General features: G+C 46.8%; 1 protein-coding gene across 2 annotated transcripts in view; it reads right to left on the bottom strand.

The window, feature by feature from the left end:
- Nucleotides 1–23,647, bottom strand: part of MDN1 (midasin AAA ATPase 1) — a 154,412-nt gene that overhangs the window by 27,112 nt on the left and 103,653 nt on the right. For both annotated transcript variants that reach the window (XM_029224342.1, XM_029224343.1), the window contains 23 exons: nucleotides 21,602–21,816; nucleotides 20,851–21,238; nucleotides 19,982–20,091; nucleotides 18,652–19,357; nucleotides 16,588–16,749; nucleotides 15,859–16,132; nucleotides 14,894–15,129; nucleotides 14,212–14,307; nucleotides 13,489–13,583; nucleotides 13,106–13,227; nucleotides 12,355–12,501; nucleotides 11,392–11,501; nucleotides 10,700–10,773; nucleotides 10,017–10,215; nucleotides 8,066–8,225; nucleotides 6,041–6,187; nucleotides 5,388–5,514; nucleotides 4,090–4,195; nucleotides 3,435–3,550; nucleotides 2,084–2,569; nucleotides 1,607–1,833; nucleotides 861–1,013; nucleotides 515–684 (listed from right to left, as the gene is read on the bottom strand). In XM_029224342.1, coding sequence (XP_029080175.1) covers nucleotides 515–684; nucleotides 861–1,013; nucleotides 1,607–1,833; nucleotides 2,084–2,569; nucleotides 3,435–3,550; nucleotides 4,090–4,195; nucleotides 5,388–5,514; nucleotides 6,041–6,187; nucleotides 8,066–8,225; nucleotides 10,017–10,215; nucleotides 10,700–10,773; nucleotides 11,392–11,501; nucleotides 12,355–12,501; nucleotides 13,106–13,227; nucleotides 13,489–13,583; nucleotides 14,212–14,307; nucleotides 14,894–15,129; nucleotides 15,859–16,132; nucleotides 16,588–16,749; nucleotides 18,652–19,357; nucleotides 19,982–20,091; nucleotides 20,851–21,238; nucleotides 21,602–21,816 — 4,626 coding nt within the window. The remainder of the gene's footprint in view (nucleotides 1–514; nucleotides 685–860; nucleotides 1,014–1,606; nucleotides 1,834–2,083; nucleotides 2,570–3,434; nucleotides 3,551–4,089; nucleotides 4,196–5,387; nucleotides 5,515–6,040; nucleotides 6,188–8,065; nucleotides 8,226–10,016; nucleotides 10,216–10,699; nucleotides 10,774–11,391; nucleotides 11,502–12,354; nucleotides 12,502–13,105; nucleotides 13,228–13,488; nucleotides 13,584–14,211; nucleotides 14,308–14,893; nucleotides 15,130–15,858; nucleotides 16,133–16,587; nucleotides 16,750–18,651; nucleotides 19,358–19,981; nucleotides 20,092–20,850; nucleotides 21,239–21,601; nucleotides 21,817–23,647) is intronic.

Below are 23,647 nucleotides of genomic sequence, written 5' to 3' on the forward strand. Positions count from 1 at the left end.
TGGTGTTTAAAAAATATGTTTATATACAAAATTCTACTGGGAATCAGAGTTGGCACTGGAGGCAATACTACAGAATAACACACAAGTCCTCAAAAATAAGTTGCTTCTGTAGACTTATGGAGATGATAACGTCATCCTCTTCTGGCTTATCGTGAAGGGACAGGTGTTTGCACAGTACGGCCATTAAGCCTTAGTTATGGCGGCAACATCCACCATTAACATCGAATACCCAGGAGTATGTGATTAGGATGTGAAAGAACCCCAAGATAATGGATATTCTGGATTGGCAGCATTTTTGCACCTACGCGTCTTACAACTGTAATCCTTAGCCAGCAAGCCCTAAGCTTTCCAAAGTTTGTCAGTGAGGTTTACATGTATAAAGACATCAAGAGATTCTTAGCGATTTTGCCGAGGAGGCCTGCTTTGGGACCACCACATGGAGCAAGGTGAAACCCCCTCTGCCTCTGCTCAGCCCACTTGGACAGCAAGCAGCCTGTAAGGAACCACTGGTTACCGTGTGCTTCGCTGCTGTGCCATCCTCGCCAGACGATTTCAGCCGTTCCAAGAGCTCAGAGACAGCGGAAATTATTTTCTGCACATGCAAAGTGCTCACGTCAGCCCAGAAGTCATCCTCTAAGAGTTTTGTTAGATGTCCTGACTGCAGTCTCTCAAAGCCTGCTGCCTCTTTCATTCACGGAAAAGAATGACATGGTAAATAACAGAAAACAAACTCTTTTCATCTCCATTCATCCAATAATCATTTCCCACATCTGGCCTTAAATATTTAGCCACATAAATAGATCATCAAAATAAAAATTAAATCAAGTAAGAAACTAGTATTTTCCTGATCTCAGACATACCATCTTCTTGTGGTCTTGTTCGGTGAGTGCTCTCCTCTGTTTTTTTACTATTTCTTTCTGCTAAGTTCTGGATGGCACAAAGGATGGCCCGGATGGCAGTTTCCATTTGCTCTGAAAAATCCTCCACAAACCCGTCATCCAGCATTTGGTTTCCTAGTAAAGTAACATGGTGCAGAACAAAGTTTTAAAAACTCAGTCATTTGTTTCAGTGCTTCTGGAAATCATTAACAATCCTCATTTGTCATTTTAACAAACAGCCACCTTGTAAACACCTGCTATGGTTGAGCCACTGTCAAGCTGTGCTGGGTACAAAGAAGAAAGAGACACATTCCCGGCCTAGGTAAACCTATAAGGTTATTGTCTTGTATTAAAACAATTTTGCTAAAAGAATGCCAAAAATATGAAAATAGTTAAGATGGAATATATGAACACCAACTTAGTCCAAACATTAGCCAGCAGCTTTCCAGTCTAAGGAAGAACTTTCTGAAACAGCCAGTGAGCCTGTGCCACTTACTCATGTGCTATAAAGTACGCAACGTGATGGCAATCCAGAGGCAAGGTTCTCAAACAAAAGAGGCAACAAAAGTTAAGAGCTATGTGTTCCAACTATACTTCCCTGCCTTGGAACCCTGGACAGATCCGTCTAGAACAAAACACAATGTGTCTTTAGGACAACCTGGACTTAAATCTATAAGATGTCGTTCCTACACTGGGCTTTTACTCCCTTACTGAACAATAGTCCTCACCTCCTTGGCTGCCTGGGGTAAGCAGATGTGTCTTCCAAGTAGTGAAGTCATCTGTGGCTTTATTGATCTCTCTTCTTACATATTCCAGGCTCTCGACTAATGCCATTTGTGGGTCTGTTTGCTCACCCTCTACCCCTGGAAGAATGAACAAGGACTCTAGGCCTTGCAAATGAGCTGACACCTGGGACAGGCAACTCAGCCCAGAAGAGCAAACTTCAAAATCTTTCCTGCAACAACAGAAATGCCATAATGTTGAAAGGAAGGTGCTAACACACACACACACTCCCTCCCTCCCTCCAACCACTAAAACTCATTGCATCTAAAGATTTACAGCTAGACGTATGCCACAAAGCGCTATGAGGGTCCACTGGAAAACCGAGGACTGAAGCATGACCCCTTCCATCATTTCATCCCATTACTAAACGCTGACCAAGCGCCGCACACACAGAGGCAGAGCAAAGATGTAGGCACACTCACCAAGAATGAAAGAGAGTCTCACAAGATTGCTGCCTAATTTTGTCAACATCAGCTTTCACTGTCTTAATGGCTTTCAGCATCTCTGTTAATCTCACAGTTGACTGTTGCCAAAGCTGGTCCTGTTTTCGCATCCGGCAACCAGAGGGCAGCTGCCTTCCAGGAACTGGGGATGGGTAGCTCAGATCTGACGGGATCAGGTCCAGCACTGCTCCAGAAAGCTGCCCCTTGGTGAGCTCTGGTCCTTCCAGGGAGGGGGCAGAAGGCTGACCCTGTGCCTGGGCATCACCTTGGCCTGCAGCTGGCCCTGCACTGGGGCAGCACTGGAGGAGCCAGGAGAGCTGCTCAAGCAGGATCTGGCTCTGCATGGCCAGGTGCTGCAGCCTCTCTGTCCACTGCTGCACCCCGTCCTGAGGGGGGAAGGCCACGGGGTAGACGGGCGGCCCTGTCAGCCTGCTGTCAATCTCCTGCACACAACTGAGGAGGTTCCTGTGCAGAGAAACAAACCCATGGGGATAACACATGGCACCTTAAACTGTGTCACTGCGCTGTTTGTAACGGTAAATTCACTGATTTCTGAACGAAGTCTGGGCTTTTCCACATAATCAAGAAGAGAGGATTCCCCAGATAAGTAAAAAGTCTGTTCAAATGCCTTCCAAAGTACTTAAACACATCCTTCAGTGTAGCAGAAGCATCGGTGCTCACTGCTTATCGCCTGCCCCTTACAGGCCTCTCACATCCAACACAGTCACAGAGCCACAGTGATTTCAACCACTATTTTCTAAAAAGCAGTCTAGTAAATATAGGAGACTTTGCTAGATAAAGCTCTTATGAGTGGAGAGGAAAACAGCTGAAGTAACTACAGTCTAGAAATACTACCTGTCGGCCAAGGGTCCACTCAGTAGATGATGACAGGCTTCCTGCCCTCATCTTTGAAGGGTCCATTTCTATCGAGGAGCACCAGTGTATGTCAGCAAATTGCAACTCTGTGATCCAAAAGGCCGACTCACATCTGATCTGTGCCCGGAGTCTGAGACACCCGATGCCATGAAAGCAACCCTGCCCTCGGCCCACATGGACTGCCAATCACAGACGCCCTCATTCCAGACCCAGGTGTGGTTCAGCCGTGAACATTTTTACCGTCTGACTCGGCCTCGAACCATCCCCCAGAGGTGCTGCCAAAACCAGGGGGCAGAGGCATCACCACCAAAAGCAAGGGGCCAAGCCAAGGCAAACCCCACCTGCCCCTTCGGACCTCAGACTTCACTGCATAGTTGGGAGCAGCGTGTGCAGCAACTCTGAGCTGCGCATAATACTCTCGATTCGTGCTGCAAACACAGCCAGTCAGCGATACCTGAGGAGGATCCATTGCTCGGTCAGCATGGTCAGGGAGCGCCGCTGTCGGATGAGCACCTTTGTCAAATGCGCCGAGAACCCTTTACACCGCTCCACGTGGCCCACACCCATCTCCTGGCAGGGGGAGAACAGAGCATGCTGAGGGGCCGCTGGGAAGTGCTGGGTCCCATGCTCCTGGAGGGGAGCCCCTGCTGGGGCGGGGGTGGGGTGGGGGTGGGGGTGCGGAGCCTGGGTGCGCTGCCCTCTAGAGGCGACACGTCCACCTCTGGGAGCAGCGCATCTCAAATTACGCTTCCACTGAAGTTCCATGAACAGGAACTAGTTTAACATCAAAATTGGGTATCAGTGATCTTCTCTCAATTCACAGGGCAAAAAGATCTGAGGGTAGCATTCTCCATTTGAAGTTTTTCTTCTGTAATTTTTCTTAAGGATTTGGTCCTGTTAGCCAATGCTGAATAACAGAACTTATTATAAAATGCTCTCTGATTAAGCACAAAATTACATTGACTTATATTGTAAGTTTAATGACTGCAAAAAGTTCAGTCACTTCCAGTAATGGGCTGTGATCACTGGACCAGGTCTGAGGACGCTGCCCTGGATGAACAGAACTGGAGTCCCTGAGCCCCTGCAATCCCAAGGCTCTATCATCCTACCTTGGCGGGAGCTGCCAGGACTGCACTAAGCCTGGCGTGCCGTGCAAGAGAGCGATAAAAATACTTCTGACACCCCTCCCACGAAGACGAGATTTCTGTAAGCAGCCTGGGAAAAAAACCAACATGATTTACTTAATTAAAACCACTATCTCCACCCTAGATCCTGAGGAGTCAGAGACTGGTCCATTTAGCCACAACCAGAAGCCAAGAGTCTGAACAGATTTATTTCTGTGAGGACCCATTCAGTCAGCCACTCATCAGTCCTTTATACAAAGGATGTGTTACATACTTAGCACTGAAAGTAGAGTGGGAAAATAAACTATGACAATATGGCTTCCTTAATAAAAATGTTATGCCTATCTTGACAGCGGAGTCTAGGGATCATAAATTCTGATGCCTATAGGGGCCATGCAGATAACATACATGGTTAAGGACAGCCAAGCACAAAATGATCCTTGGCGATGACAGCTGAGAAGCAAGAGGGACCGTTACTGACCACAGTGAACCTGAGAGCATGTGTCCTATCAAAAGGAGGGCACTCTAGTCAACTTTCGACCACACGGGAAGGCAAGCACACTTGGCCAAATTTTCCCGAAAAACTGAAAATCCAGAATGTTTATGTAAAATTTCTACTTTTTACAAAAGTGTTGTGTTGAACTCAAATTTAAAGCACTTGAGAGGGCCACTGAGCAAAGAAAACACACATGTATGCTGTACTCAGCTCATTTCCAACCAGTTACTAACACAGAGGGAGCTCCATCTGTCTCCAAAGTCTATAGGCTCTAAAATTCAAGAACATATGGGAACTTAGGTTTATGTACATGGAATAGCTAAAAGTGTGGCCATTCTCTCACAGATTTTCACCTGTACATTCAAATCAATTGAGTAGACCTCAGGAAAAATCAAAGGACCAAAAAAAATAATGGGAGACATGAATACGAGGAAAGAGGAATGGAAAGAAGAAAATCAACAATTACTAACTAACTACTGACACTTGCTTTAAACACTCAAAGTGGCCCCTTGTCTTCCTTACCCCACCAGATCCCCAACAGAGCCCAAACCACCCAATATTTCGAATTCGTCCCTTACCTTTTCCTAATGAAAGAAAAGAAGGTTAAAAAAGAAAAAGAAAAGAAAATTAACACTGGGTGCTCGCCATCTGCCAGTCCTGAGCCAGGCACTTTTCTAAATGCTAATTTTATGGCAACACTAGGACAGAAGTACTCCTCTCCCCACTTTGGCAAATGAGGCCATGGAGGCTTAGCTGACTTGCTCCATTTATAATTAAAAACACAAACCTAGAATCAGCTGCCTGAGTGCTGCTGACTATAGACAATGCGCTCTGGAGATCCAATGGGTGAAGATGAAGCATCTCTTGAAGGTTTTTTGAACGGGCCCAGGAAAGACCTTTGCGATATGACAAACCTAGGAAATAAACAGCAGGTGGTTAAATAAAGAAACTCAGGAGAGAACAGATGTGCCAGGAACCCCCCAATGCCATTGCTACTCAAAGTCAAGTCCTAGGAACAGCATCGCCCAGGAGCTTGTTAGAAAGCTTACTCTCAGGCCCTGCCCCACACCTACTGAAACAGAATCCGCTTCTGCGCTTTAGCAAGATTCCCCAGGTGATTCACACACAAGTTAGTCTGAAAAGTGTTGCTCCCTATGCACGTTGGAAGGGCGGGTGCTGTACAACATATGGTGATGAAAATAAAAAACATGGTTTCTGAGAAACCTCATTACAAAACTGTGAAACTACTTGGGAGTCACAAATGGTTCATCATAGGATTTTCGTGTGTGTTGACTGGGACTCACACGTTTCAAACCTTGACTTCCACCTTGTTTCCCACCATCTCAACTGTCTCTACAAACTTCCCCCAAATCACCCATGTTATTTGTCTTCCTAAAATCAGGTGAGTACACTTCACTGGGTTTCCATCGAGGACCGTACCAGTTTTTGCAAGGTGTTTAAAGAGGTCTGCTAAAGCTCGCTGCTTCTGCATGAGAATGTGCTTGGCTTCTGAGCGCTGCTTCTCCTTCTCTGCGGAGGGCTCCACCTTTAACCTCTGCAGCTCACTCATAGAGGAAATTACTTCACCTGCAGGGAAGACAAGGGGGAAAACATGGAAATCCCCAGGAATTCTTAATGTGCTCAAATTACCCAAGACCAAGGACCTGTCAAAACGAAGACCAGGTGTCATTCATCTTTATAGCTAACACAGTCCCTAGCATTTGGTAAATTCTCAATGATTAAACTGATCAAGATGCATGATAACGGAAAAATCAAAACACATGGCGCTTCATATCTCTCAACAACAAACAACCCAAATAAAGTAGATAGATATTCTGTTTTTTTTTTTTATTCAGGGGTTTCATAACCAATCAAGCAAAAAGCACTTATTGAACATGGATTATGTGCAGTGATTTACACTAAAAATTTTAAAAACTTGAGGTAAATTTCCAATACATACAACATGTATTGAGCGCCTACGCTGTACCTGGTACTTGGTAAATGTTCTTTTAATCTGCACAGCTCCAGAAGAACTTATTTGTAGCCACTCAAAGAGGCTCAGAGAAGTCTAGTCATCTTCTAAAGGCCATTCAGGTAAAGAGCAGACTTGAAGCCAGGATTTGAACCCGGGCTGAACCGACTCCAAAGCCCAAATTCGTTCTCCAGCATTGCACTGTCTTCCTGAGCACCCACCGGCACCTAGAACACCAGGGTGCTGCCAGCCTGCCACAGGCAGTGTTATAAGCTGACTGCGTGGCCTCCCAAGCTCGTGTTGAAGTCCTAACCCCCAATACCTCAGAATGTGACTGTATTTAGACATGGGGCCTTTAAAGAGCCAATTAAGATAAAAATGAGGCCGGGACTTCCCTGGCGATCCAGTGGCTAAGACTCCACGCTCCCAATGCAGGGGGCACGGGTTCGATCCCTGGTCGGGGAACTAGATCCCACATGCATGCCACAACTAAGAAGTCCGCATGCTGCAACTAAGGAGCTGGCGAGCCGCAACTAAGACCTGGTGCAACCAAATAAAGATAAATAAATATATTTTTTTGAAAAGTTAAAAAAAAAAGATAAAATGAGGCTTTATGGGCGAGTCCTAATCCAATCTGACTGGCATCCTTAACAGAAGAGGAGATGAGGACACAGAAAAGGCATCTACAAGCCAAGGAGAGAGCCTCAGAAAAAACCAACCCTGCTGACACTTTAATCTCGGACATTTAGCCCCAGAATTGTGAGAAAATAAATTTCTATTGTTTAAGCCACCAAAGATGTGGTACAGCTGACCCCTGAACAATGCAGGCAGGGCATCCTGAGCAATGGATGATAGGCTATTATTCTAACAAGTTTTTTTTTTAAAAAAAGATCTCCCTGAGATCAGACTGCAGCCTCACTGAAGAAGGACCAGCTTCACCCTGACCGCACGCTCACCGCGGCTGGGGGGTGGGTTGAGGTGGGGGAAGTGCTGAAAGGCTGCCGAGGGCCCAAATGATCTTTTAAGGTCGGGAGTCCCTTTCCCAGCCACTGCTGATATGCTGTACAGCACGAACAGGGAAACGAGACTGCTACACCTCTCTGAAGTGAAGGAAAAAAGAAGTGGACTGTGGACAAACCTCCCTCTTCCTTTAACCCAAGAGAGACAACATTTTGAGAGGTGGGGACAGCCTCAAGACTCTAGGAAACCCTTTACTCGTGTCCCCAACCAGCAAGAGCTGACATGGACAGGGCTGCTGTAGAAAACGGCCTAACACTGCACCGGTGTGCACGGGAGGAGGACAAGGTGACCACCTGTGGGGTCTCAGCTGGCTCCTGTGTCTGGGCTCGGATGGTTTTTAACCCACTTGCTTAATTACCTGCTCAACGCAATTTAAGATGTCACAGAAGGACACAGGTATCTCATTCCAACCCTCCCAGGCCACTGAGGATACCGGAGAGAGCAAAGCCCCCTCAACCTGGGTGTGCACCCACCAGTGAACTGGTCGAGGCCCTCCACGAGGCAGGGTAGGGGGCTTCCCTTCATGAGCACCAGGCACATCTTCCTCATGCGTTTCACAAGCTTCGGCAAGCGACGCAGAAGTGCCCCCTCCGAGGCGGGAGGGGCACCCTGACACTGTTCTGGAACCACGGCCTGTGAGACAGAGCACAGGTTATTCTCACTGCCAAGAACAACAGTCCTAGCATGAACCTGCATGGGTGCTAAGTTTAAATGCTGCGCTGCTCCACACACACCTGGCTCAGCAACAGGAAACTCTCCTCTCCACGTCTCTGAAGTCTCAGGAGAACAAAGGCATCATCGCCAAAATTAAAACAGGCACGTGCCGCGGGTATTCAGCATTGTGTGTTGCTGCTGTGGGAGGTCCCCGTAGCAGAAGCCCTGCTCCCCACCCCCCGCAGCGCCTTCTGTGCTCGTCACCAGGGGCCTGCGCTTCTGCTCCATGAAGGTGGAGATCCGACAGCGTAACTGCTGCCTTTAAGGTGCCGCACTGCACCGTGCTTCTCAGACACACAGGCAAAGCTAACCTGATCCGCCAAAGCTGACTTCTACCACCATCTCCCCCCTGCCTCCAATTCCTGACTAACAGTTCAAATACCAGGATCCAGATACTAGGCAACCATCCGAGGCCTATTTTCACTAGTTTTTTCCCTTGAAAATCCCTGAAATTCTGGACTTCCTTGGCAGTCCAGTGGTTAAGACTCCACGCTTCCACTGCAGCGGGTATGGGCTCCATCCCTGGTAGGGCAGCTGAGATCCCACATGCCATGCAGCACGGCCCCCCACCAAAAAAAAGAGACCTGAAATTCCTGTGCTGTCATCAATAGTTAAGTTTAAAAATTTGATCAGCAGGACAAGTGGTGAACCGATGGATACAATCAAAAGAAAATTTGGCAGCCATATCACGTGTGCAGCCATATCACGGCTGTATGCTCAATTTCTATTATGCTTTCTGAACTATTAAAATACCAAAAATCGCTTGAGGAACCCCACTGCTAACTCTATAGACCCAGGGTGGAAAGCACAGTTAGGAAGACAAAAGTCATTACTCCCTTAAGAGTGCTCCCGGGCTTCCCTGGTGGCACAGTGGTTAAGAATCCACCTGCCAATGCAGGGGACACAGGTTCGAGCCCTGGTCCGGGAAGATCCCACATACCGTGGAGCAACTAAGCCCATGCGCCATAACTACTGAGCCTATGCTCTAGAGCCCGTGAGCCACAACAAGAGAAGCTACCATAATGAGAAGCCCGTGCACTGCAACAAAGAGTAGCCCCCGCTCACCACAACTAGAGAAAGCCCGTGCGCAGCAACAAAGACCCAACGCAGCCAAAAATAAATAAATAAAGTTACTGGGGGGGGGGGGGGGGGGGACAGGGAAGAGTGCTCCCTACACACAGTGATTATGAAGCAGGGACATCCTCCTGTAACAGGCCTGCTCACCCAAGGTCTCGATAACTGTTTAAATTTTCAGGAATTTTGCAAGCCAGCTCTTAACTCTTGGCACTTGAAACTGGCCATGATGGGAGTACATATGTTTCTACACCACGGTCACCAGCAACCACTTCAAACCAGCAGATCACTGCACACAGCCACTCCCTGTGCAGCAGCTTCATCACGTGGGAGCCCAAAGGCGGCTTCAATATCCTATTCCTAAACTGACGCTTTAAATCTTCCCTCACAGGTAGGTGAACTGTTCACAGGTAAGCACAACAGCCGTTTCCACAGGCTAACATGAAACTTCCAGCACCAGGATTAACGCTTTCTGCCTTACTCTGTAGCAGGTCATGCAATGCTATACCACTCGTCCAAAGAGAAAGATTTCAAAGGCATTCCCTCACCTAGTGCTAAGGACACTCCTGCCACAGAAAGCAAAGACCCCACGCAACTAGCTCAGGAATAAGCAAACACTATCCCACGAGCTAATACCTGTGCAGCTGCTGGCCGGGCTAACAGGGTCTCTCTCAGTGCCCGATTCAGACTCTGAATGGGCGACTCCTCACTTGCGGCTGCATCTGTTGGCCTTGGCAAAAAGTCTGGCTGTTCCTCCTTGTCACTCTCCACCAGGGATGACCGGCAGGGTTCACTCAGGACAGCTTCAAATTTCTTCATGAATTTAAAGAGGGTTCTGGCCCCAGATAATGACAGAGATGGGCAGAAAAAAATAGGATGGAAAGTGAGGAAATACGTAAATGACATATAACACATACATAGATAACTTAATAACTTGTACTTCTGGTACGTAATGAGCTCCTTAGAAACTCATAATCTTTTTTTAAAGGAAAAAGTATGGCAGGTGTTCTCATCTCTCTTTTCTAGCAGGAAAAAAAAAGCCAGGAACGGTGGGATCACTTTGCTCAAGGTGAGCAGGTGGCAGAGGACTCGACCTTCCACGGCACACGGCCTGCTCTGCCTCCAGACACATCCGTTCCTCCTGCAGGGAGACTCTGCTTTGGGTGGAAGGGCGTGGTGTTGGGAAGCCAGCAAAACAGCCTAGTGTTTTTTAGTTAAGTTCAAGGCAGCACAAGTCAGGGCTCTGTAACAATGTAGTCATGCTGTCTACCATTCAAAAATTCGAGTTTTGGTCACCCCAGCTTTAAAAGATCAATTACCTGTGTGTCTTTTCCACAGACTGTTTAATAGACCAGAAGCTGACATCATTCCACTTGGATATCTTAACAAATTCCTGTAAGATAAATGAAGCTCAAGGAATGGCTTTATAAAGCTGGTGTCATTCTGTTCTTTCTAGATCATCTGTTTGCCGAAGACCAGAGCCCACTCCATCTCAAACACAGGACTGTGTGTCAGTGAACAAGTAAAACAAGTCTAATAAAGGAACCATGTGTTTGTCTCAAAGCAATGGAAAAAAAAAGTGCTGCTATAATCAGTAGGTCACTATGTACTCTAGCTTAAACCAGGGTTGGTTCCACGACCACTGAAAGTGTCAAAAAGAGAGGATCCTCCTTACACCCCCAGCACCTCAGCAGCCCATAGCCCAACACCAGATGGTGCGCATCTGAGGTGGAAGATCAGCCTGGGCAAGACCAGCGGAGCGGGCACTAACATCCCTCTTAGGAGCCTCTGAAAAGGGGCCACGCCCCGGAACCCTCACACATGCGGCCAGGTCAGCAATGGAGCCAATGCCACAAAATGAAAAACCCACCATCCTAGTTGGCAGTTGCAATGCTCTTCTCCATTCCCCAGATCCCCCTGCCTCACAGTCAAATGGATTAAAGAACAGAACTGCGGGAGAATTTGCTGATTTTGTCCTCCTAAGAGTGATTATGACAGCTGTTCATCTTACTTTAAGCTCTTTTTCTAGGGGGGAACGAAGTTCCACAATTTTGGCCTGGACCCGGTCAAAGAACTGCTTGTAATAATGGTACAAATTCCATAGAACACTGCAAAGTGAATCTGGAAGAAATAAAAAGGAAACAAAAACACCACACTTGCTGCATGTGCTGCTGGCTCCCCCTCTGAGGTTCACATTTCAGTGATGATCCTTCCTCCTTACTCTTTAGGCCACGAGATTACAGTGCAATGTAGCACATGCAGACTATATAACAGCTCATCAGAGAGCTGGGGTTACCAGTTCCCAGAGATGCAGGCTCTAAATCCTACCCTATATTTTCATTTCATTTTGTACTGGATTTTTTTGGTTGCACTTTTGTTCTTAAAGATGGTGTACTCAGACATTCTGCCAAACTCACAATTTCCAACCTTTCTCGGAATCTTATTGTAAAGTCAGCAGAAACTAAGTCTGTTTTAAAAGATGGCATATTAAGAGGCTCACCTTGACGGCTCATTCACGTAAATCTATATTCATTTTACAGCGGCATTTTTGTCTAAACTGCTGTGGTCAGCGATAGGAATCGACAGTAGAAGTTTTATGTGCAGTTCCTTGACACGTGGCAGCGCTCTCCTGAGATCAAAGAACCTACTAATAATGGCCTGGATCAAGCAGAAGCTTAGCAGGACATATGCACTGTCTAGACAGAAAGATGTGCTGCCTCAACATGCCAGCTCCCAAGCTCTGCATCTGGTGATTTACCTCTGCCACGGTTCGCTAGCTAGGGCTTCATTTATAACCAGTCTGTACTCAACTTTAATGTTTTTCTCTATATCTAACCTGAATCACATTATAGGAGAAGACAACTGAAACTGTCTTGTTTAAAACCTGGTATGCCACAAGACACTTGTCTCATGTGGAGAATTCAAAGGGTAAAATTAAAGAAAAAGTATTATACATACATATGTATATCCTTACCTTTTCCTTCAACTTGTGGCATCAGCAAGACATGACAATGGAAAACCAGTAACATCTGAAGTCGTACGTGGAACTCTCCCAGTGAAGATCCTTCAATAAATGCTTGTAACGTGCTGACCAGCAACATCAGGGTCATCTGTCTGTCATCTTTATAGAGATTCAAAGAAGAAAACATATACGTGCCTGCCACCATCACTTGCTGTCACAAAGCGCACACAGTCTACTATGGGATTCCCGAGGGATGGCTGTCAAGTAGAGACACCAGTTAAGGTGAAGCTTTGAAGCAAGGACCACAGCTAAATTCCAAGCTGATTTAAAAACTACAGCCCCACTCAGGGTATGTGTGAAATGCACTCACAGCAAATTAGGAAACTGAATTATGAGGCACCTGTTCTAAGTATGAGATGAAACCCTTTTAACTCAAGCATTTTATCTACTACCTACCAAGATAGAAACTTTCTCTTTGACTTGTCTCATGGATATAGAGGAGGAAACTTTATCTTATGACTAGCTCTCTAGACTCTGGACAAGTCACTTAAACCTCTCCGACTTCCATTATTATTCTTAGTAAGAATAAAACTACACAGCTTTCTTGGCTGACCTCTCAGGAATACCTCGCAGTCAGATGATACAACCTATGTGAAAGTAGTGGGGCGAGGACACACAGGAGCAGGTAAAGCCCACGCCCTGCTGCACTTCAAGCTTAGCTTGGACCCTCGAAATAAGCAGGGGATTTAGAGACGGATGTTACCTTCCTGCTCTTCTGTTTGTTCTTGCATGTGCTTCTCCAGCATCTGATAGATGGAGAACCAATGCTTGGTGGATTTCTCAGTATGGCGTTTCATGGTATTATCCAAACTCATGGACCAGCAGCTGAAACATGGAAGTAGAGGCCAAGGAGGCATTTAAGGAAACCTATTCAAACATCTGAAACCACAGAAGCAGAAGCTAAATATTCACTATTCTCTCCTCCCAAATGGAGATGGAGAAGCTCCCAGTCTGCTGCCTCTGAACGCCATGCTGTTGTCTGGTCTCCAGCTGACATACTACACAAACTCTGAGGAAACAAACTATCCAAAGACTATATCCCTACAACCTAAGTTCAGGAGGGGAAGTGACAAATGTATCACTTACTTCAGTTCCAGTTTACGCCAACGGATGACCATCTGAGTGACCACATCAAGATGCTTCCGCAGAGACAGGGCCCGACTTGCATTCTCCTCCCAATCCTGAAGAAACACAGATAAAATTTACTATGGCCATTATTCAGTCCCCTGACCACCTCCTCACTCAGGAACACCCTGGACTTTTCTTGAGCAAAGACCCCTAGGACCTTCAACAACTTTTATACTGATTTACCAATAACTAACCAGAATGAGTTTACATCCAGCTTATCCAGCTTTGAGTTCTTTCTGGTCACTTGACAGACCTCCAGCAGAGCAAATAGCACAGGGTTTGGAGACCTGAGTCTGAATCTCTGTTAGTCACATGACCCCTCCAAAGTCCAGAGCCCTAATCTGAAAATCAGGGGAGCACCAGCCCCTTCAGAGGCTGTGAGAGGACTGAGGGGCTGAAGAGTGGAGGCACCCTGCCGGTCTGAAGGCCGACCCAGAAGTCCTGGCAGACTGAGCCCTTAGGACTGGTGGGTGCTGCGCCCCACCCTTGAGAACAGGTGAGGCAGGTCCCCTGTGTCCCATGGAGGCAGTGGCTTCACCTGCAATAAGCTGACCTTATGTCAGAAAAACCAAGGAGCTTCATCCTTTTCCAACCCAAACTATCACATCCTGTCCCTCTAACAATAAAAGAATCTCTTCAGTTGACTATAACTAAAATGAGGACTGGAGAGAATCCTCTTACCTGTGCCTTTGCCAGAAGGATCTCTAAGCCATTCAGGAACTTCGAGATGGGGCTGGAAAGTGGGAAACTACGAATCCTGTCCATTACAACCAGCAGCTGTGGGGGAGGGGGGGAAGGGGAGGGAAGAAGATTTGGGCATCCTTGTGGGACTGTCAATCACCCAAAGTCACAGGGTACTGAAGAGGGGCCTGACTGGAAGTTTCATGCAAAGGCCCTGCCTCGTGAGTACTTAGGAGAGCTGCGGGTGAAACTTCCAGGGCTGCAGATCCTGCCCAAGATAAACACTTTACCCGCTGCACTACTCTGGAAATAAGATTGAGTTTGATAAAGTAATTACTCTTATTACTCTGTTATAAGTTATTACAGAATTAGCTGAATGATCACAGAGCGAGGTCTGAGTTAAAACTTGAAAAAGCCAGGCCCTTGTTAGTATAAGGATGTGTCTGAATAAAGACAGCAACATAGCAGCACTTCAATATATGGACGGAAAACCCTGAGCAGCAGATAAAATAAGTGGAATCTCAAACACCATTTACACAACAGCATTACAACCTGGTATATTCATCCTCCAGGGAATAACACTGCACTGAACCGCAGTTCTGTAAACCTCTGTTTGCGTATCCAGTGTGCAAGTCACTGCCCCCAGGACAGTTGAGAGGCCGCCTCCCCACCGCTGCCCTACCTGCTCAAGCGCCGGATGTTCCGGCCAATCCTGCAGCAGCTGGCGGACGGCCTCTGAGAAGCCTTCAAGCACAGGCTGGCAGTGCCGAGCTTCCGGGACGTTGGGGTGATGGTAAAAGTCATAGGGACCGTCAGGCTTCACCATCAGGTCCAAGGTCCCCTCCCCAAAGAGAGTGTTAAGGGACAGGGTGTAGGCCAAAAGCTGACTCCCCAAGAGCTGGTCATTCAGCTCAACTCCTGTGAAGTTAACAAGATCACTGTAAAGTTGGTATCAAGTTACAATGAGGTCAGCAACATGCTCAGAAATAATGAATGACTGCGACTAAATGAAGTAGATATTGCAATGCCATTCACCCACAAAGCAGCAAAGGTCTAAAAGACTGTGACCCCAATACTACAGTGGTCACCAAAATCTGCCCCAAGTTTCGGTATATACAGAGGAACTCAGATACTGCCTACATGTAATCAAGAGGGTGCAGAGTTTGGTTTGAGGATTCCAATTCCCAGTTTTTGTAGCTCTTCTTGGTAGGCAGAAATGAAATTTAAAGCCTCCTTCCTACTTGCAAGGAATAACTCATGAGGTCACATAGGAAACTGCATCAAACCATATCCTGTGAGATTAATTTCTGAGTTGCCAGGTTGCTCCCAGGAATACATGAGTTCATTAGAAAAGCACTGAAGCTGTGAAAGGGAAATTGGAAATAATGCGGAGAAACGAGACCATTTAAACTAATTCTATATCCTTACTCTTAATCCCTTTACCCCCACATATTCAAAGGGTGAAAACCCATCTTTATTGCAGAATTTTAAATCAAGTTTTTGGAATTAGCTTAAGTCCTTTAAGATAAGGAAACAATAAGGAATTTAGCAAAAACAGGGACGTAAGAGTTTCAATTGTCCCAGAAGTAGCAATCACATCTATTCGTTTTGATTTCCCAAGAGCTTAACAAAAGTAAACTACCATACCCATCAGGGGGTAGAAGTTTGTCACAAGCGATGCCCCAGTCTGGTAGCAGGACAGAAACAGGCTGAGGTAGTGCTCTGCCACGTGTGGCGGCGGCGTCTGCTGGTACCAGAGGGACCGAGCAAAGCCGAGGCACAGCTGCTGGTGTATCAGCATCACAGCCTGCATTGAGCTCTGTGACAGGAGGGTGGGCTCTGTGGCAGCCTCCTCTTCTTGTCCATCTGAAGGTCCCTTCTTTGCCTCTAGTGTTGGTTCTACCAAAATATCTGCAAAGTCCTGTAAATAATATTAGAGCAATTGAACTTTTAAAGTCAAAATCCAGTTCTAATAAGACTAAAAGGAAGGGGGAAGGATGGAGTGTGAATGATCAAGAAAATGAAAAAGGGAATTACGAGCATTGAGAAATGTTTTAAAAAGTACAAAACCATTCAAAGGGATGTAACAGGAACTAACATAGTGCTTGCTGTAGGTGAGTTATAGAGTAAATCCTAAGAGTTCTCATCACAAGGAAAAAAATTCTTTTCCTTTTATTTTATATCTATATGAGATGATGGATGTTCACTAAACTTATTGTGATAATCATTTCATGATGTATGTTAAGCCACATCACTATGCTGTACACCGTAAACTCATACAGTGCTGTATGTCAATTATATCTCAATAAAATTGGAATAAAAAAAAAAAAAGAATTCAAAGGGCAGGTGTGTGGTACCAAGGGGACTCGTTCCAACCTCTCCATGCGATGGGAAGTGTGTCCTGAACTCCCACTCTTCCTCCTCCTCCTCGCTCAGGGCTGTCCTAGAGTTCCTGCCCCGGTATCTGTACAGGCTGCTTTCCTGCTCGGCCTTCTCTTGGGCTCTGCGTTCCTGTTCATCCCACTCATTGATGATTTCCTAAAAAAATCACACATTCCGAAGGAAGCTTATTTGCCTTTGCTGAGGCATTTACAATGAACAGAGGCAAGACCTGCTATCTCTTCCCAATGAAAACAAAATACCATGGTTCAGGAACAAATAAATGCCAACATCCAAGACACTAAATTCCATGTAACAGAGAGCAAATGGGATTTGTTTTCAAACTGTGTATCTGCAGCAACCTGAGTTTCCTAAACACCCCCCTGCTGTATTGTTACAATTTCGCAGGTGTGAAAACTTGCTGTAGTGGCACGACTGGGGACTTCCCATCAGGCGTGAATGGTGCTCTGCATTAAGGACAGGGTGAGCGTCAGCAACGTGGGTGTGTGATGCAGACTGCACTTGGCCAGCACCTCAGGGAGATATCCTGGGGGTCTGGAAAAGGGAAAATGGGCTGGGGACTGGGTGGTCGAGGGGAACTAATCAGGCAAAACCGGGCTATACGATACCAGACATTTCTTAAATTCCCTACTACCTCTAAAGCCCTACAATTGGCAAAAACTATAAAGAAACCACCCAGTATTGAGAAGAACTGAGGAGATAAGCAACCCCAGGATGAAAGTTTGTATTAAAAGCCCAAGCAAGCAGTTAACCTTTGTCTCAGCAATTCTGTTTTCTAGAAGTTTTACCCAAAGATCTAGCTTTAAGACTTTTAGGATGGCACCGGTTTTGGTTTTTTTTTTTACCCCCCAAAACAGATTAAAAAACCTTTACATATAAATGTAAATATTCAGTGAAAGGAACTGTTAAATGACTTACCCATACAAAAGAAAACCCGCAGTCACTAAATATGATGCAGGTGGAGAATACCATAATCATGATGGAAATAAGCACTAAATTTTAGCTGTTAGATTTTTAAAGGCAAGTTGTAAAACAGAATGGACTTTCTTAGTGGTTTGTAGGGCTCGAGCCATTTGAGGACATTATCTCGGGGACCACAGAGGGTATAGCATTGTCCTCAACCAGAGCAGCCCTTTTATCTGTTAAATACTGGATCACTCTGCTAATATTTGTATTTTTTAAAAGGGTCTACTCCCCGCCACCCCAAAAAACTGTAAACCACTGGGAAAAAACAGCTGTAAAAAATTTAGTGTCACAGATGTACACTTACAGATACATGCACAAATGAGCAAGCCTAGAATAGAACACACCAATGTGTTAACAGTTATATAGTTTTGAGTGGCAGAATCTAATAATTTCCCTTATACTTATTCTTTTAATTGTCTGCAATGAAAACAAGTTGCTTTTGTTGATAAGGGAAAAAAACAGAATTATTTTATTTTATTTATTTATTTTTTGCGGTACGCAGACCTCTCTCTGTTGTGGCCTCTCCCATTGCACAGGCTCCGGACACGCAGGCTCAGTGGCCATGGCTCACGGGCCCAGCCGCTCCGCGGCATGTGGGATCTTCCCGGACCGGGGCACGAACCTGCGTCCCCTGCATCGGCAGGCGGACTCTCAACCACTGTGCCACCAGGGAAGCCCCAGAATTTATTTTATTTTATTTTCTTGGCTGCGCTGCTTGTCTTGAGGATCTTAGTTCCCCAACTAGGGATTGAACCTAGGCCCCTATCTTCTTAATATTAATAAAAGTTCATTCAATTACATGGCAAAACCCACCATAAAGTCAAAGAACCAACAAAAAAGGAGAGAATATTTGCAGTGTGTATCAGGCATAAAGGGCTAACAACACTTAATATTTTTTTTAATCTCTTAAAAATTGACAAAGGCTCCTAAACCTGACAGTTAAACGGGAAAAAGCCAAGTAGCAGACACTAGATCCCCAGTGCCTTCCCACACTGTCTCACCTACACCGGGCACCGCTAGTGTCCTGTAGGCGCCCTGCTCGTGCCCCCAGCTCCCGTCAGGAGGAGGACTTACCTGACACACATGTCTGAAGAGCTGCAGGGCCCGCTGGTCCAGCTCTCCCTTGCACAGCACGTGGGAGCGCAGGTACAGGAGGGCGTTCAACAGCAGCTGTTCTTGGGTGGGGCAGGGCCTCTGGCTCTTGCCCTCCAGCTCCTTTCCTCCCAGGCGCTTAAGGAGCAGCTTCCCAAGGCCTCGCAGGACCTCCTCCGACTTCACTGAGCACAAAGCATCTGCGTGAGCATAGTAGGTGGGGAAGGTGGGGCCCACTGATGGGAAAGCCAACAGGGATGTGGCCAGGGCACCCAGCCTGTGCGCGCAGACCACACCACCATGGAGTGAGGCGTGGACCTCGCACGCCACCAGCCGCATGCCATGCTGCAGCTGCAGGACGGATGCCTGCAGCGGGGCTGCTGCGTCTGGGTAAAGGGCGAACTCCTCTGCCAGCCGCCTCCGGAACTGGTGGTGTGACTGCTGCCAAGAGGCCTCCTCCTTCAGAAGGTTCTGGGCCATCTGGGCAGCCCGAGGTCCGTCCGTGTGGAGGGCCTGCAGGAGCCGAGTGAGCAGGTCCTGAACGGCAGAGGCCTTGGCGATGCTGGTGACATAGTGGTGGACCTCCTGTACCAGGGACTCATACGCAGGCAGCGGGGGCCTGAAGGCCTGCTTCTTGGACAGGCTGCAGATTAAGTTCTCCAGCTGATCAATTCTCTGGCGAAGCAACCTGAAGGCAAATTAACACAGTATGCAAATTCTGTCAGAAGCAAAGCAGTAAATCTAGACTGAGCCTCAGGAAAACAGCAGGAAGACATTTCAGCTACTGAGGCATAAAATGATATATGGACAATTATAATGAAAATGGATAATATATACACAGGCATTTACCACGTGCAACACGTGTCGTTGAGCACTTCGGAGGCACGTCTCACTGAAGTGGGCACTATTACCTTCCTTTTACAAATACGGCACTGAGGTTTAAGGTATTGAGTGGTCTACTCAAGGTTTAAAGCCAAAGGTCAGCGACAGGACTGGAACTCAGAACCCACTACTAAACAGTATTTCCTAAGGTAACAGATCTCCACAGTGCACGTCATCACACCCCACTCCTTCCACATTGAGAATAAGCTCTGCTTTCAACCCTCCTGGCCCCATGCGAGTCCTCCCCCGCCTTTCACAGAGTATGTAATTTTTCCTGATTATAACCATGGCTTTGGGATCTACCTGCTAATGTAGTTCAGAGATGTAGACCATAACCTCAGCTTAACACTGTAACTATACTACAAAATGTCTTTTTAAAAAGAATATTCAAGCCAATAACCCCCAACTGGAATAATCACTACGGTGTTACCTGACGTGAGGATGAGAGTGACCGAGGACGACTTCATCCTCCAGGTCTCTTCCGGTCTGCAGCTGGGATGAGAGGCTCCGGGTCTTCCACTCACACTGCAGCTGTTGTAACTAGCGGAAGGGGAGAGACTGGTCTGCTGTGCCCAGCTAGGGCCAGGCCCCAGAGACAAAGCCCTGGGGCAGGGTCGCTCCCTGGATGGAAGGAACCTGAATGACCCAAGAGGGCAGGGGTTTCTGTTCCACTAACCTGGACCACTCACCTCAGAGCTGTCAGGTGAAAAGACACTACCTCATTTATGCCAATGAACTTCTAAGTCTCTGCTACAGCAGTCTGGTCATCACCCCAACTAACATAATTTTCCTTCTTCAAAATACAGAACTAGTGTATCACTATCTTAATGTATTCAGTTCCCGAGTTTGGTTGGAAGTTCAAATAGCAAGAGACACACCACATTATCCGAATCTACCTACTTCCTGAGTTTTGGATAACAAACACCCAAAGTTCAAAACCTAAGGAATGCTATACCCTGTCTAAAGAAGTTACCCAAATCCCAATATCCACAACCTACTTTAGGCAGAGGGATCTGGATAGGGAAGGATACCACTAGAGCTCTCCTGCTGTGCCCTCTGCCCAGGGCAGCCTATCAGCAGAAACATCAGAATGGCCCCTCCCGGTGCCTGAACCTATTCAGAGGAACCCGCAAAGAGGAAAACACAGTCTTTAGAACACACTCCTGGGATGTCACAGGGCAGCTTATGTAAAATCATCCCTCTGTGCTCTGAGCATCCAAAGGGAGACAAAGGAGTAATATACTAAGCAAAGCCAGGCAGTCAGGGATGCAGCCCGCGCTCCAAACCCTCCCTCCATACCTCTTCCTTGGCGTACTTGAGCTTGTACTCCCTCTTCACGGCGGGGTCGAAGCGTGCCTGGGGAAGCCAGGTCTGGATCTGGAGCAGGCCCAGGCTCACCCACAGGCTCCCACGGCGGGCTGGCTCAGGCAGGTCCCGCTTACCCTCCCCCTCCCCGAACAAGTGGCGCAGGGAGGTGAGCAAAAGGCACAGCAGCTCCTTGGGCAGCGTCTCCTGCCCGGCCATGTCCCCGAGAGTCTGGCCCACGTGCTGGCATGCCTGGCTGTCCCCAGGCAGCAGCTGCTCACAGTTCTGCACGTACTCCTGCCGCCGGGGCTCGGGGAGCAGCTCTGCCAGGCCAGCCAAGTGCCGGCACAGCACCAGCCGCTGGAGCTGGGAATCCGTGCGTCTGTGGGGACAGGGAAGCACTTGAGGGTCTGCGCCACAGCGACCACCATTCCTTTCTCATGCTACTGTTCTTCCAGAAAATGACAAGACAGACTGCACTGCCTACACCTAGAGGTGAATTTCTGTTCTCACTTAATCTGATACGGTTTTCTAAGTACCAGCTTCTTGATCACAATATACTTACAGCTGACAGAGTGGCTGGCCAGCTCACAGCAGTCTCTGAAAACCTGCTCATCCAGCCAGAAAACACCCTTCTTCCACCCACTGGAACTAGCCACTATTGAAGAAAGCTCTGACCGAGGTCCCCACTACATGCTCTGGAGGAAAGACGGGAGCTGTACCGTCTACCTGGGGGAGGGAATACCTGAACTCTGCTACGGAAGGGACAGCCATGTTGGTCCAAAGCACCGAGCTGATGTCCTGGAGCTGCTGTGATCTCTCAACCCACTCCCCCAGGGTGACATGTGAGGAGGACAGGATGGGGAGGCCGCTCACATCCCAGGGACTTGCTCTGTAGCTGCTGGTCAAGACTTCAAAGCAGCACTTGGAGAACACGGCTCTACTGAGACTTCCGGGACCCTGATAAGGGGAGAGGAGTCATGTTAACTTTTAGAAATCAAAAAAAAGGGTTTCAACAAGCAGCACTGGGGCACCTTAGAGGAAAGAAAGAAATTTTAAAAGGAGATTCAGGTTGCTAGGAACCGGTAAACATCAGCCTGAGACAGGACCAGAAGGGCAGAACGGGGGCGGGTGCAGTGGGCCTTTGAAGGACTCCATTCTCTATGAAGGAGGAGCAGTGGGTGCTTTAGTCATGCAGAAGAAAACCCCTCAAACCTGGGCATCAGGAAGACCAGTCGTGCAGCAGAGCTGGGGGCAGGAAGGTGAGACTTGGAGGCAGGGGAAGGAGTTGGAAGACAAATAGAAGAGCCAGGGACAAGCCTGTCTCCCTGGACTGTTAACCTGGGACACAGGAACAGCTGTCCATGAACAAAGGGTTAGCGGGTCAAATACACGAGAGCAAACCTGACTCTATGCAACTCTTGGGGACCCATAAGGTTTAACACTAAAAGCTTTGAGAGATGTTTTACACTAAAGAAATCAATCTTGATAGAGCAATGGAACAGAACTGAGTCCAAAAATAAATCCATGAACATTGTGGGAATAAGGTGTTATGACAGAGGTGGCCATTTCAAAAGAGATGGAAAGGATGAACTAGTCAAAACTGGCGTTGCTAATACTGCTTTAGGATATGCTTGTTTGTATAAAATAAAAAATTTGCATCCCCACCTCACAAAACAAGATATCCAGATGAGACTGATGTAAACATAAAACAAAAACAAAAACAGAAAATATGAGGGCTTCCCCGGTGGCACACTGGTTAAGAATCCGCCTGCCAATGCAGGGGACATGGGTTCGAGCCCAGGTCCGGGAAGATCCCACATGCCGCGGAACAACTAAGCCCGTGCGCCACAACTACTGAGCCTGCGCTCTAGAGCCCGTGAGCCACAACTACTGAAGCCTGTGCGCCTAGAGCCCACGCTCCACAACCAGAGGAGCCACCGCAATGAGAAGCCCGTGCACCGCAATGAAGAGTAGCCCCCGCTCGCGCAACTAGAGAAAGCCCACGCGCAGCAATGAAGACCCAACGCAGCTGGGAAAAAGAAAAAAAAAAAAAAAAAAGAAAATATGAGAAAATGGTTTTTTTAACTCTGTGGGTAATGAAGGAAGACTTATTTAAAAAGCATGATACCAAAGCCAGAAAGTAGAAAGGGACCGGCATATTTGAAAAGAAAACACTATAAAACTTCTGTGATATAAGAAAACATCTTCAAACTTGAGAGACAACAAAACAGTAGAAATGTATTTCCAAATATATGTTCGGTAAAGGTTTAATATCTATAATACATAAAGAGATCTTCAATAATAAAATGATTAATGACTTTTTTTTTCTTTTTTTTAACAAAATGAGCAATAAACATGACTGGAAAATTCAGAGAGAGAAATAAAGCAATCAATATATGTATGTAAAGACATTCAACCTGAATAATAATCAAAGGAATACATATCAAAATGAGATTTTTTAATTGTATGACTGGCAATAATTTAAAGTGTTAATAACACCTAGTGGGGCAAAGATACGGAAACACAGGATATGTGATAAGTGAAACGTGCTCTAGTCCCAAGTCCGCCGTGGTCATCCTGACTTCGTGTTCTCCCTCTTCACTGTCTCTTTGCAGGTTTAAAAAGTGAAAAAACAAAAACCTACTTCCCTAGACGTTCTAATAATATTTACAAATCTCTTTAAATGTGAAGACACTCTGGCCAAGGGTTAAATTCCAATTCTCATCACACATCCACAGAAACACTCAGACAAGTGGACAAAGGCTTATACAAGGGTAGTTGATGCAGG

The sequence above is a fragment of the Monodon monoceros genome, unplaced genomic scaffold, assembly GCF_005190385.1.
Source record: "Monodon monoceros isolate NGI ecotype Baffin Bay Population unplaced genomic scaffold, NGI_Narwhal_1 Super_Scaffold_15, whole genome shotgun sequence".
Classification (NCBI taxonomy): domain Eukaryota; kingdom Metazoa; phylum Chordata; class Mammalia; order Artiodactyla; family Monodontidae; genus Monodon; species Monodon monoceros.